Here is a 14,383-nt window from a genome sequence, read left to right as displayed (position 1 = left end):
CGATACTTCATCTTCGCCAAACTTCAAGATGGACGTCGAATCAAAGATTACGAAAGGAGCCCTGGAGTAAGTGAATTCGCTATTCGGTGCCCTTCTCACCCTTTCCATACTGACTGAGCTCGTGCAGTGCCATCTTCAACGACCCCGAAGGCGCCAACACGAAATTTCCTGTCCCCGTTCTCCAGTGCCTGCAGATCAAGCCTTTGGCTGCACAAGCGGGAGGCAACGCTGAGAGATACCGTATCGTTCTCAGCGATGTGAGCAACTATGTCCAGTGCATGTTGGCTACGCAGGTCAACCACGTTGTCCACGACAACAAGCTGGTCAGAAACTGCATCGTGCGGATTACTCAGTACCAAGCAAATTCCGTGAAGGGGAAGAAGTACGTGGTCCCTTGCCTTTCTTTGTTGGGCTTTTCGAGAAACATGGCCTAACCTGTGAACAGCATTCTGATCATCCTCGGCCTCGAGGTTGTCGAGCAGTTCGGCACACCGGACAAGCTCGGCGAGCCCCAAGCCTTCGAAGCGAAGCCTCCTGCAGCAGCGAACACGACCATCGGCGGACAGAACTTCTATGGTGTCAAGCAAGAGGAGACCAAGCCCACACCGAAGCCACAATCGATACCCACGCGCTCTGCTGGAGGCGCTACCGGCCAGCACGGAAGCAACAACATCTACCCTATCGAAGCCCTCTCTCCCTACGCTCACAAATGGACCATCAAGGCTCGCGTCACGCAAAAGTCAGACATCCGGACATGGCACAAACCTAGTGGCGAGGGCAAGCTGTTCAGTGTCAACCTGCTTGACGAGAGTGGCGAGATTAAGGCGACTGGTTTCAACGACCAATGCGACCAGTACTATGACCTGCTTCAGGAGGGAGGTGTCTATTACATTTCCAACCCTTGCAAAGTTCAGCTCGCCAAGAAGCAATTCACAAACCTGCCAAACGATTACGAGCTCACTTTCGAGCGCGATACCCAGATTGAGAAGGCAGAGGACCAGAGCAGTGTGCCGCAGGTGCGGTTCAACTTCTGCAACATCCAAGAGCTCCAGGAAGTCGAGAAGGATGCGACCGTTGACGTCATTGGCGTTCTGAAGGAGGTTGCCGAGGTGTCCCAAATCGTCTCCAAGTCGACTGGCAAGCCTTACGAGAAGCGTGAGCTCACGCTGGTCGACGACACGAATTACTCAGTTCGCGTCACCATCTGGGGCAAGAGCGCTACTAACTTTGACGCCAAGCCCGAGTCTGTCGTAGCCTTCAAGGGTACCAAGGTGTCTGACTTTGGTGGTCGCAGTCTCAGCCTGCTTTCTTCCGGCACGATGTCCATTGACCCCGATATCCCTGATGCTCACCGTCTGAAGGGCTGGTATGACTCATCTGGTCGCAATGATACGTTCAGCAGTCACAACAATATGGCCAGCATGGGCAACGCCACTGGTCGCAAGGATCAGGACAAGTCCATTCTCCAGGTGAAGGAGGAGAACTTGGGCATGGAGAACCAAGACTACTTCAACCTCAAGGCTACCATTGTCTACATCAAGCAGGAGAACTTCGCCTATCCCGCATGTAGCAACGAGGGCTGCAACAAGAAGGTGACTGATATGGGCGATGGCACCTGGCGCTGCGAGAAGTGCGATGTTGCCCATCCGAAGCCCGAATATCGGTACATCATGTCTATCAACGTGTGCGATCACACCAACCAGCTGTGGCTCAGCTGCTTCGATGATGTCGGTCGTGTTATTATGGGCATGTCGGCAGACGATCTTATGGCTCTACGCGAGGAGGATGACACGAAGATGGCACAGGCATTCGAGCAAGCGAACTGCACCAAGTTGAACTTCCGATGCCGTGCGAAGATGGACACCTTCGGCGAAGCTCAGAGGTACGATGATCCCTTGACCACATCTGATTTACAAAACACTAATCTTTTCCAGGGTACGCTACCAGGTCTTGAGCGCAGGACAAATCGACTACAAGGCTGAGGGAGCTAAGCTTGCGGATCTCATTAAGCAATTTGGTATCAGCTCGTAAAAATTCTTGGAAGGGAGATCGATGTACGTGTACTTTAATGATGGAAAGGCAGCCCGCGCATCTGCGTGAAGAATCCTAGTTAGACGGGACGATCAAAAATTTGACGAGCTATGAGGCAAAGGACCGCGAACACATGGTGTCGACCAAACAATGTTCTCAGGCAAACATGCTAATTAAAGGTGGAAGAGAACTATTTTGCGGTTTCTTCTTTCTCTACCTAGTCTACCACAGTCAGTCCCGAGAAGTCGGGCTCTCGCAATTCTGATAGTGTCGCAAATGCCTCTTTCGGCCATCAAAGCAATATCCCTTGTGAACCTGATCTCGTAACGCCGGCCTGATGCCCCCAGTATGCCGAGGTCAAATCTCATGCAGCACCATGTGTCGCTCTTTTTCTCATGCAAGAAATTATCTTACTTCCCACCTTCCCTCATTCCGTGCCTTCGTTACTTCATCAAAAAAGGCGCGAACTGCAGTGACATCGAAAGATCATATTTGAAGGATGGCCCACCCAGTAAAGCTACTAAGGATGTTGAATACCCGTCATGAGATCTTCGTCCTCGATGGATGCGTCGAAGCCGAACTCGGTGTTGTGCGACTGAGAACCGTCCTTGTCTTGACGCTTCTGCTCACGAATGATGTGCCTGGCGTATTCCTTTGAGGCTGCAAGACGGACATCGCTGACCTCGGCGAATTTGTTCAACGCCTTGATGCGCGCGTCGTCTGTGATCTTCTTCTGGTACTCGCTATACTCGATTTCCGTGTCACGTGGGAGGAAGGTGAGGCACTTGACGCCATCAGGGCTGACCTCCAATGAGCCCTGAAGCATTCCGATGGTGACCATGTCCTGCAAAAGTTGCTCCACCTCCTCGTCAGTCTCGAGGTTCCGGGCTGTCTCAGCACTGAGTGTCTGTTGACGGATCTCCGACACGCTGATCTTATGGTACACGTCGGCGAGACCAAGAATCTGCCATTTCTGGTACGCCGTCACGACCGCCTTGATTAGCTCGGTGGTTCCGTCAGCTGCCCACGTGTCAATGCCTTTCTCGGCTGCGCCCTTGAACTGTTCCACATTGGTAGTTGAGAAGAGGCTCGCGAGATCTGTGTAGGGTTTTGACAGAGACGCAAAGGCCTTTTGAGCGCTTGAGCTGATTTGGCCCGGCAGAACCGGCGTGTGACCGAGAGCCAAGAGACCTGTGAGAAGCCACCGCTTATGGGAGTCGGTCATCAACTTGCTCACAGAGGTTTCCCTTGATGGCCAAGTGATGATTCTTTGGTAGGCTTTGTGGGCCTGCGCCCATTTGAGCTCCTTCGTGAAGATTAGGGCACTGAGGTACTCGTGCTCCATGACACCCTCGCGAGTCAAGTATTCGGTGAGTTGTGTGGCGGGGCTGATATAGGAGGAAGGTGAGGCTGTCAAATCGCAGGGGTATGTTGAACGAGGCTGGTCTTTCATTCCAGGAAGGAACACCCATGGCTTCTCGAGTATCGGCAGCACTTCGTCGTAGTTCGTCGTCTCGTAAGCTAGCCTCACCACAGCGAGGTGGAGGCTCGTAAGGACGGCAGATTCGGGATCGAGTAGCCTCAATGCTGCAACAACAATCTCTACAGACTGACGCGCCTGCCAAGAGAATATGGGATTAGTCGAGTTCATCAATCAGGCTCTGGATATTTCTTACCTGAAAGAACTTGCATTCCACGACATCCTTCAATAGGTCGTAGAAGACATCACCAACATAGCGCATCTGCCGGGCGTCGAACGACAGCAGAAACCGGGCGACGTGTTCTCGGAAGGTATCGATTGGAAGGGGCAAGGAAGTTTCCTCCAAAGGCTTCAGGGTGTTCAGGATCGCGAGGTAGGAGATCGAGTGGTTGGTGGGGTGGACGATCTGTGGCACGGCGGTTAGCAGCAACAAACAGCCAAAGGTGGGGGGATCAACAGACCTCGAGCAGTTGCGGCGCTTTGGCTATGATGGCCGGCGCGTCGTCCTTAAACAGACGAGTGATCTTCAGAATATGATTTCTAATGGTCTTGTCGTAGACCTCGTCCGTCATGTACTTCTCGCGCTCGAAGTAGAAAAGCGTGTCTTCCATCTTGCCAGCGATTCGGGCACCTTGCCAAACTAGAAAGCTCGAGCTCCAACGGTTGTGACAGCAGCGGCGACAGTTGCGGAAACCCGGGTGCGAAGCTTGTGTTGGGTCGAGATTTCCCAAATTGGGCGAGGTGTAAGTTCTGGAAACAGTGGTTTGTATGGAGAGTTTGTGAAGTGTTCACAAAGCCAAGTCGCAACCCAGCGTGATCCTGAGAAGCTTCTTGATGATGATGAAGCTCAGCACTACCTAGTAAGTACCAGCATAGGCTGTACGGATACCATCGATCCATTGTGGGGGATACTGGTCCGTGCTCGGTACCAGAAGGCAAGTGCACTTCGCTTAATCTTCGGCTAATTAGATACCGATCATATCTCGCGCCTGCCTGGCCATCGGTGAATCAAGGTGAAGCCCCAGTTATGCCTATGACAATGCACACTCTGTAAGGTACCTTAGGTTGACTGGCTGGTGGGGCAGGATTACCCCTCCATCCCGACAAGGTCCTAGACAGTAGATTATCGTAAAAAGAAAGCGACCTCAAATTACCTGACTTCACACAACTCTGGGTCTTACCATTCTTTCCTTTCATAAAGGTCATCATCATTAAGGGAGGTCACTCAAGCCTGGTAACAGTAAACCGACTGAGACCCGAGCACAAGAGAGGCGACAGGATCAAATGACCTCCTCATAAAAATGGCATACAGCCAAATGCAACAAGGGTGACCAGGAAGATAAAATAAGATATAGAGGCAGCAAGAAGTAAGCGTAAGTATGCAACCTGGAGAGAGATCGAGCAGCTCAGCCTGTATGGATATAACGCTAGATGAGAATACATCCTTCAGCTGGTTAAATTGGACTTAACAGCTCCGAGGCTGTGCTTTATTATTGTGGTTGCGTTGAAGCAAACGGTAGTAAGATTACAAGACTGAATATTATCATGTCGTCTCTTTAAGTATTCAAATGCCTCAAATTGAGCATCATTGCCAATCGGCGCCCAGTGATGTGTGTTTTCGTTCAAGGTAAGTAGGTAGGTAAGTGAGGATTATCAATTAATAGATGGTTTCGAGTCTTTGGGGAACCTAGTCAATTACCCCGCCCCCACCATGAACTCCAACGAAAAAACATTTCGAGACGGAATTGAAGACCTAAATCAACTACTCAGCGACATCGGCGGAAAACCGATTCTGAACCACTACTGTGAATAGAGACCATCAGGTATGAGCCTAAGCCCTTGCATTATCGAGCAATCCTGTCTAATAGTTCATAGAAGCCGTGACGCCCATTCATCAGTCCACTCGCCATTCAAGATGCCTCTCCCTGACACCGTCGAGTTGCCCGCGGCATTTGACGCCCATGTCCACTTGCGTGACGATGACATGCTCCAGGTATGCGAATATAGAACTCAGCCTAACACTGACGGGCAACTCATGAATGCTAAAATGATCTCAGATCGTCGCTCCGACGGTTCGCCCTGGAGGAGTCAACCAGGTACGCCCCCTCGAATCCCAATCGTCGACTTCAACCATCTACTAACACAGCCTAAAAAAGGCACTGATCATGCCTAACCTGCAAAACAACTTGGTGACAAGCGTCAAGCGCGCCCTGGACTACTCATCGCGCATCAAGGCGGCCCTGGGCAAGGACGAGGTCGACCTGCTCATGACCCTCTACCTCCACCAAGACGTCACGCCTGATACCATCAGAGAGGCCAAGAAGGCTGGTGTCGCCGCAGTAAAGAGGTGTGTTTTATTAGGCACCTTGAAAAGTGCATTGGCAGCATGTTGGTTATTGACTCGAGGCTTGCTACTAGTTACCCTGCCGGCGTCACCACCAACAGCGCCGATGGCGTCGTCGACTACGATGCCTTCCACGAGGTCTTCAAGGCCATGGAGGAGGTCGACTTGCTTCTCTGCCTCCACGGAGAGTGCCCTTCCCACGCTGGTAGCGACATCACCACGCTAAACGCCGAGTCAAAGGTAAATTCTCCCGCAAATTATGTCAAAGTGCGCGTCCGTCTGCTGACATTCTTGGGTCCAGTTCCTCCCTACGCTGAAGGCACTTCACGCCAAGTATCCCAAGCTCAGAATCAGTAAGTACCAATCACTTTTCGTCTAAGGAGACAGAATTTGATCAACTGACTTCACAGTCCTCGAGCACTGCACAACCGCTGAGGCTGTTGCGGCCGTCAAGTCATGGTAGGTGACGATGCCTTCGAACTGTCGCAATTTTGACTGACTAGATACAAGTGGTCCCAACGTTGCCGGCACCATCACTTGGTATGTAGCTCCAACCTACTTCAAGAACACAGCCCTGATCAAATCGATAGTCACCACCTCTTCATCACCATCGACGACGTCGTCGGTGATGCGGTATGAGATGAGAATCCTTCAACCCCTGACTTTTCCAAGACTGACATTTATCATGTAGCTCAACTTCTGCAAGCCCGTTGCCAAGGCAAGTTTTCCAGCAGAAACATCCATCATCTTCTTCCAAAGAAAAAGCAGAAGCTAACAAACCCCACCAGCTCCCCGCCGACCGCAAAGCCCTCCTCAACGCCGTAGTCAACAGCGACGGCAAGTTCTTCCTCGGCACCGACTCCGCCCCGCACCCCATCACCGCGAAGACGGGGCCCTCCAAGGCCGCCGCCGGCGTCTTCACCCAGCCCTACGCCGTCCAGTACCTCCTCGCCGCCCTCGACGAGGCCGTCGCCCGCGGCGAGCTCGCCGACGCCGACATCACCCAGGAGGCCCTCGAGGGCTTCGTCAGCGGCTACGGCCGCAAGTTCTACGGCACCGAGGACACCAGGAAGGAGCGGATCCGCCTGACCCGCGATGGCGGCGCCGTCGTCCAGCAGACGTTTGAAGGCAAGGGAATCCAGGTGGTGCCGTTCCGCGCTGGTAAGGAGACCTGGAGCCTTACCTGGCTGTAAACGTTTGCTGTGGTGAAATGAAAGCCAGCATTGTGGATGATGAATCCGGGTCACGGTTCGTGAAGGCAGGCGGTTGTTCGATCAGTTATTCGCTTGCGACTCCCCGTTGTTGGTTCGCATCTTCTATAATACATACAGTTTTTCAAGCCAGGAAACAAAATAAAAGCGATACCTTGATAATAGCCACAACTCTGTCATGCCTCGTGTCTCATCATTCCAACCTTGCCATATCCGATCCAACAACTGATGCCAAGATAGTAGCTCTAGTAGGTCTCATATCTGCGGCCATCATCCCTCTCGCCTGTGTTCGCGTCAAGAGAGCCCAGCAGAGCGAAGTTATTGGAAGTGGCGAAGGCACTCATGTTCTGGTGTGAATGCGGATTTGGGTCGGGTGTCTGCTTTGAAGGCGGACCGATCGGGCCCCAAACACAAGAGGAGGTTGGCGAGTCCATATTCTGCTGGTAGGTATGTCTCGAGTCTGTTACTCATATTAGATTTGACTCCGTAGAGGAGGGGATGATGGTCAACTTACCAGGCGAGTTCCTGTATCCTGCACCGGGTCTCACCAGTGATCCTGCGCTCATCTGTCCCTGGTTCCTGCCACGCTCACCTCTCCGCCATGACGGCGTCGCTCTCGTCGAGCTGGCAAGACCCTTGTCACTAATCATGGGTGAATCCAAGCCAGTTTGAGATTGCTGACGAAGATCAAAGTAGACCTCGGCTCCGCTGCCCTGAGGCTGTTGCTGCTGCTGCTGCTGCTGCTGCTGCTGCTGCTGCTGTTGTTGCCGAACTTCAGTCTGCTGCTTCTTCCACCATGCCGGCAACCCATGGAAAAGACCAAGTGAGTGCTGTGTCGCCTTATCGAGGGGCATCTCATGCTTGTACTTGCAACCTTGCTGGGTGAATGCGCAGACGCCCTCATGAACCCACTTGTCACAGTAGATCTTGGGCTTCTTTGGTGAGTTGGGGGAGGTGGCAACGATCTGATCGATTCTGCGCTACAAATTTACAGACTGTTGTCAGTAAATGAAGTTATCCATGAAATACATGTCCGGAATAATGTGAAGAATAATGGCTTCAAAGAAACAGGTGAGCATACCTGAAGGGCATCAGATACCGGTGTCGGTGAAGACGAGGGTGACTGAAAGGTTCAGCGCCAACACTTTGGTGCCTGACAAGGAGCGGAGAAGAAAAGAAGGGAGTCAAACATACTCTAAAGGTAACAGGCTGAACAGGGCTGCCAGCTAAGTTCTGAGGGTCCACGCCTCGAGGCTGTGGGAGAACAAGCAGACCTTCAGCACTGTTCTGAATGACCGGTATGCCCACCAAAGGTGGAAGCGAGTCGGCAGGAATCAACCTGGTATAATTGCCGTTTCCACGATCCAGGCAGTAGCCGTGGAAGCCCGAAGTGTCGATGTTTGTGTTCCTTCCCATGCTTGAAGCCTGACAATCTTGCACTTGTGATCCTATGATCATATACTCAGTGCCGCTGGCCGACGAGCTGAATGAGCTGTAGTGCCTGTGGCCTTGACCGCCTCCCATACCCATACCCATGCCCATGCGCCAGTTCGGGGCATCGACGCTGCGGGGAGCGTTTGCGAGGCTGTGTCTCATAGATGTTTGCCCAGACACAGGCTGAGGGTATTCGGGAGGATAAAATGGTTGAGGCGGGTTCTGGGGATCGAAGAAGACGACTCGGGGGCTTTCCATCTTCCCGTCGCTAATCTGCAAGTTTTGGGTACCGTTCAGTTCCAATGATGCCTCAGATTCAGGTGTCGTGTTGCGAGTAAAGCCTCGGGAGCCCCGTGGCGAGTATGATTTTTCGGAAGTGGAGTGGGCAAGGCTCGATTCCGTGCTGCAGGAGCGAAGAGAAGTGAAGAAGGAAGGAAAGAATGGAAGAGGAGAGGAGGAAGAAGAATTAGAAGCAGAGTGTATGTTGGGTTGCTTGGAAAAAGTCGAAAACGGATCAGACTAGGGCACGGGAGATATTATGGAGGATTCGGACCACCTTGCAAACGGGGAAGGAGGCCAGCACTTTCTACCTTGTTTACCTTGTGATGCCGTCGACCGAGAAGGCTACTTCCAACGCGTCGAGATGCCCTTTTGAACCTCATCAAAGACGACTTTGATGTCGTCCACCGCTTTCAGGGCGGCTAGAAGTTCCGGACCAAGGCGCCAAAGGCTCAGACATGAAACTCTGATGCCTTGGACGCGAATGGTCTATAAGTCACAACAAAAGCCTAAGAAAGTCGGGAAATGTCCGTTGCTATCGTCGTTTGCTCGACCGAAATAAGATCCGCTGCAATCGCCCGGTTAGCTGCAGTTCTGGTTTGTACCTCAACACGTGACAAACAACTGCCTTCTACGGTTGAACAAGTCTAACAGAGCAAATTTCATGAGGTTCGTCTACGGAGGCACAGCCTTGGAGAAACGTCAGATTGGTGTACTTTTCTATCTAAAGTCCCATCGATGCCAATGTTGTAAGTGTTGATACGTCAGTCGATACTGACGATCCGATGCAGTAAAAAGGTATCTATGTCGTCGTTTGAGCGACCTTATCTGAGAACCTGTAATGCGATAAGCTTTCTGAAGCAAATACCGAAGGTTCATTCCTTTCGACGATCATTCGTCGTGGCTACCAAGTGTAGCTTCTCTATTAGTTTTCGTTCAGCGGCATGGTTTCTGGATGTCGATGGCCAACGCTTCAAGTGATCGAGAGCCAGACGTAATTGAACTTCTGAAGTTGGGGCTGGGCAATTGGTCGAGTAATGCCGAAAGCCGCAATCCGCGCAAGCAGATGCGTTAGGATGCATCTGGGACAAACCGAACGACGGTCTACGTGCCTTGCCTAACGTAGATGGCACAATAGGGTTGCCAGACGCTGGTTGACGTATGGCAGGAGCATACTGTTGTTGCTGCTGGAATCCGTGAGCAGCCTGCTGAGTTGGAAGTAACTCACCGCCAGTGACCGTTCGGGCTGCTGTCAGGTGGTCAAGCCAGGCCATATCAGGCTTCATCGGTCGACCGAGACGGTTTCCTGGTGCGGGAGGGGGCTGCTGGTGGAGCTGGGCTCCGGGCTGGTGATAGATGGAGTTAAGGTTGGGCTGAGGAGGTGTGTAGAAGGGGTAGACGGGGTTGGATCGTCCGTTGTGCTGGATTGCTCTGTGTTCGTCTGGTCTGGGGTTTGGACCTGATCCAGGCCAGTTCGGATTGATTTTCCACTTGTGGAGGGCGCCTTGGCCTGACGCGATACGCTGGGAGTTCGCTTTTGAGGTGTCTGTCTTGGCTTGCGTGGAGTTACCGTTTTGGTTTTTTTGTATTGCACGATGTCGGTTTTGGACGTCTTGCGCTGTCGCTTCTTCTGTGGTGTGGATGTGTCAACTTGCTTTCTTTTCACGCCACGCGTAATTTTCTTAGTTGAACGAGAAGCTGAAGGTCTAGCTTTACCTTTGGAGTTGTCATCCCTATTTTCCATGTCAGTATCAGGATCCTCCTCCTCATCTCCACCGACAAACTCTCCGTCATTATCGGAGCTGTCGCTGTTGATGGGGAGGTCAGTGACCACGCCGGTGCCGCCGTTATTCTTGTAGCTGATTGCCTGAGATGAATCTGTTAGAACACTAGGGAAAAGCAAATATATCCGACAGTGATTGTTTACCTGACGCCGTCGACCACCTCGACCAAGAACTTCCTTGTTCAACTCGGCAACGCGTTTAGCTTCTGCTTCTCGCTCTGCCAAGATCTCCTCCCATACGTTAGGATTCACTGTGGGCTCGTTTTCTTCAGCAAGATTGTCTTCGAATCCGTCTTTGTCATTGGCCCATACACGGGCGAAGGAGAACTGAGACTCAGCGGAATCGTCGTCGCCGGTCTTTGTCTGTTCAATAGTCGACCGGTCCAGGAGTTTGTCAACGCTTGCATCATCGTATCGGACGATGTCCTTTTCGCTCTGATCATCGCTGAATAATGCTGAGGCACCGAATTTCAAGATCGATTCTAGGTCTTCAGACTCTCCCACATCGTCCATTGCCTCAATCAGAACATGGTCGAGAGCCATCTTCTTGCGGCCGATTTGCATGATCTTTTCCTCTGCTGAGTTTTTGGTCATGAGTTGAAAGCACAGCACCTTATGCTTCTGACCGATGCGATGAGCACGCGAAATAGCCTGAATATCTTGATGGGGGTTGAAATCAGGATCCAAGATGATGACAGTGTCAGCAGTCGCGAGATTGATGCCCACGCCGCCAGCTCTTGTGGAGAGAAGGAATGCAAAGACTGGAGAGTCAGGTTCGTTGTAGTCATCGATATACTTCTGCTTTTCCCGACTGTTGAGACTGCCGTCAAGTCGTCGGTACTGGAAGCCGAGACCGTTTAGGAAATCTTCAATGATGTCCAATTGGTTCAAGAATTGGCTGAAGATGAGAACTCTGTGTCCTCTTTCTTTCAGCTTCGGCAGCATAATGTTGAGAAGCATTAACTTCCCTGACGCTGAAATTAGATTCTCGTGTAGCTGGGCTTGGTCAACCGTTCGCTCTTCGACTGCTTCGCTGTACATGAACGGATGACAGAGACATTTCCGTAGCTGCATGAGAATGTTGTTCAGACTGCCACGGTCTTTCTTGTTGACCTTGTCGTCTGCAAAGATGGCCTTGATCAGATCGGGACTCTTGGCGATGATTGACTTGCAAAGCTTCTCTTGAAGGATCGACATGGAGACGGGAACGATGATTTGAGCCATGGGAGGCAAGAACTTGAGAACCTGAGCTTTGGTCCTCCGCAGAAAGTACTGTTTGATCCGACCGTGTAATTCAGGGAGGTTCTGCGCATTGAGCTCCTGAAATTCTTCGTCGAGTTTCGCAGCATTTTGGGTCGGGTCGATGAATTGAAGCAAATTGAAAAGCTCCCGCTTATTGTTCTGCAGTGGTGTACCCGTAAGAAGGAGTCGGAAGGGGAACCGCATGGAACGAAGAGCCGTGTACAAGAGACTCTTGTCGTTCTTTAATCGCTGTCCCTCGTCAACTACCAGGCCAGCCCATTGAACTGAACGGAAGAGATGTTTCGTGCGATCGTCTTGCGCAGAGTCATATGACATGACAACAACGTGAGCCTTGATATCTTGGGAGCCGCGCGGGAAGAGCTCATATTTGTACGCCAACTCTTGCGCTTGCTTGCCACCATGGTAAGTGACTACCCGAAGGTCTGGAGCCCACTGTTTGATTTCGCGACGCCAGTTTGGACAGGTTGAGTTCGGAACGACAACAAGGAAAGGCCAGCACTACGAAAAGTCAACATCGGCACAACATAGAGCAGCCTCTTCATGAGCAGCGCAAACATACCTTTGGGTCGCCGTGAACCAGGGTCGAGATCAAGCCGACGACCTGTACCGTTTTGCCCAATCCCATTTCATCGGCAAGAATGGCGTTCTTTTCACTATGATAGTTCCATAGCATCCAGTTGACGCCCTCAATCTGGTATTCCATAAGCTTGCCACGGCGGAGACCAGGGGGCTGCTGGGCCAACTTGACGAATTTGTTGTCCTTCCACTTGTTCACGCGCTCTTTCATTTTGGCATTCGTGGAGCTGGTGAAGTACTTGCCAGTGAGGTATTCGTAGTATGCGGCCTTGAATGCCGTATAAACCTCGCCGACATCTGGCTTTGGTGGCGAATCCCATACCGTTTCGTCGTAGCCAAGACCTTGGAATTTCACGAAGATCTTATCGACGCTCTCAATACGCTCCATCTCATCTTCAAGCGTTCTTGCTTTTCCCCCTTTCACCTTGGCCTCAAAGATGACATCGGCCATGAGAGCATCTTGGGGGATTGCCTCGGCTTCGGTAAACTTCAGGGCCAAGTTCTGATCCGCATCCTTTTTCGCAAAGGAGTTGCGCATCACACCCGCGGTAACGTGAAAGAGCCATGCACCAGGCATCCAGCTGCAATGGAAGTACGACTTGTCCTGCCACTTGATGAGATACTCTTTTTCGTCCTCATTGAAATCGCTGTAGGTCTTCCCGGATTCGAGTGAAGCTTTACCCAGGGGCCGCCAGGCAACCAGGGTCTGTATCTTGTCGGAAACCGTGCCGCAGTCGACACACTTCCAGTCGACGGAGTATTCGGCGAGTCGCTGCTGGCGAATGTCAGACACGTCTGAGTCCGTTTGTGATGATGGCAAATGCTCATAGTGCCAGCCACGCTTGCACATGGTGCAGCGGAATAAGAGGTTGTCGGCATTGTTGACCAATGATGGAGCCACTGCCGTGACAGGGTCTTCACCACCATTTTCAAGACGGATTTTTTCCTCTTGTCTAGGGGTTTTCTTGGACGAAAATGCCGCACATGACCGCCCGGAACGTTTGCATTCTTGACACCGGCTATGTCTTGGGCTGTTCCTGTCCTTCTTGGCGTAGATGCCAATGCAGAACTTGCACTGTAGAACAAAATTGTCCACGCCAACCTTGGTGACAATGTGTTCTCTGGCAGATCTGTAGCCAATACAGCTCTTGTGGAATGATATGGAGCAGCCTTGACAGCCAATCAGGGGGCCTTTGTTGGCGGCAGGACCAGTATTGCACGTGGCGCAGATGTCGGAGTGATATTGATTGAAGGGTGCATCATGGTCAATTTGCTTGAAGACTTCCTTGATGTTCATGACCTTGGGGACGCCGACGGGTGCCGTATCTTCAACGTAGAATGATTCCTCATCCATCAATGCAAGATCAAGCATACTGCCCTTGTTCCTCGTGGATCTGCCAGACCGACGACGATCCTCAAACTCAATTGAGGAGCCACGAGACCTGGGTTGCTCTATGGTTTTGGCCTTGACCCTAAGGCGCCGTGACTTCTTGCGCCTAGCCGAGGAGGACTTTGGCAAGAGGTCGGATGTGATGATTTGAAAGTCATCATCATCGTCGGATTGTTGGCGAGGATGGTCCTGAGATAACTCGTCCAAATCATTGTCCCGACTCAAGGGCATGCTGACAAAGGCCATGCTTGTCAATTTGAGCTGTTTTCGAGTTCGCTCTCTAAGTTGGCGGCCTCGCGCGGGAGCCTCATCCACGATCCCATCGTCCGAGATCACTTTCGAGTTGTGTCTCGTGCTCGGTCTTGTAGACGTACGCTGGCGTTTGGAACGGCGGGAATGGAGCTCCTCGTCGGAATCGGAGTCCTCGCGGGTGCGGCGATGTGTCGAGCTTCGTAGACGTTTAGACTGACGGGGGGCTTCATCTTCGTCAAGCTCAATAGTATCAAGATCGGCGTCAGAGTCTGCAATCGACTCCTCCCACTCGTCTTGCCAGTGGCTGGTGTCTGGAGCCATGATGCCTTGAAATGTTTGA

The 14,383-nt window shown here is 51.9% G+C and overlaps 4 protein-coding genes across 4 annotated transcripts; 2 read left to right on the top strand and 2 right to left on the bottom strand.

The window, feature by feature from the left end:
* Nucleotides 1-28: 28 nt before the first annotated feature.
* On the top strand, nt 29-2,031 carry RFA1 (Replication factor A protein 1; the record flags this gene model as incomplete). Its single annotated transcript, XM_053191276.2, has 4 exons — nt 29-66; nt 128-382; nt 446-1,882; nt 1,935-2,031. 4 exons carry the CDS (start codon nt 29-31, stop codon nt 2,029-2,031), a joined length of 1,827 nt encoding a protein of 608 aa, XP_053051259.1.
* Nucleotides 2,032-2,551: 520 nt separating this feature from the next.
* On the bottom strand, nt 2,552-4,122 carry N0V96_005110 (uncharacterized protein; the record flags this gene model as incomplete). Its single annotated transcript, XM_053191275.2, has 3 exons — nt 2,552-3,649; nt 3,708-3,917; nt 3,973-4,122. The coding sequence occupies 3 exons, from the start codon at nt 4,120-4,122 to the stop codon at nt 2,552-2,554; spliced, it is 1,458 nt and encodes a 485-aa protein (XP_053051258.2).
* A 1,304-nt stretch (nt 4,123-5,426) lies between these two features.
* On the top strand, nt 5,427-7,048 carry URA4 (dihydroorotase; the record flags this gene model as incomplete). Its single annotated transcript, XM_053191274.2, has 9 exons — nt 5,427-5,504; nt 5,569-5,607; nt 5,668-5,858; nt 5,930-6,095; nt 6,157-6,208; nt 6,266-6,314; nt 6,366-6,395; nt 6,446-6,488; nt 6,644-7,048. The coding sequence occupies 9 exons, from the start codon at nt 5,427-5,429 to the stop codon at nt 7,046-7,048; spliced, it is 1,053 nt and encodes a 350-aa protein (XP_053051257.2).
* Nucleotides 7,049-7,311: 263 nt separating this feature from the next.
* N0V96_005108 (uncharacterized protein) lies at nt 7,312-14,364 on the bottom strand (the record flags this gene model as incomplete). Its single annotated transcript, XM_065757305.1, has 7 exons — nt 7,312-7,526; nt 7,581-8,046; nt 8,261-8,841; nt 10,080-10,313; nt 10,496-10,646; nt 10,707-12,257; nt 12,385-14,364. The coding sequence occupies 7 exons, from the start codon at nt 14,362-14,364 to the stop codon at nt 7,312-7,314; spliced, it is 5,178 nt and encodes a 1,725-aa protein (XP_065614074.1).
* Nucleotides 14,365-14,383: the final 19 nt, after the last annotated feature.

This window comes from Colletotrichum fioriniae (genome assembly GCF_027942845.1).
Source record: "Colletotrichum fioriniae strain IMI 355084 chromosome Unknown scaffold_5, whole genome shotgun sequence".
NCBI lineage: Eukaryota > Fungi > Ascomycota > Sordariomycetes > Glomerellales > Glomerellaceae > Colletotrichum > Colletotrichum fioriniae.
This window is presented reverse-complemented; position numbering and strand designations above follow the sequence as displayed.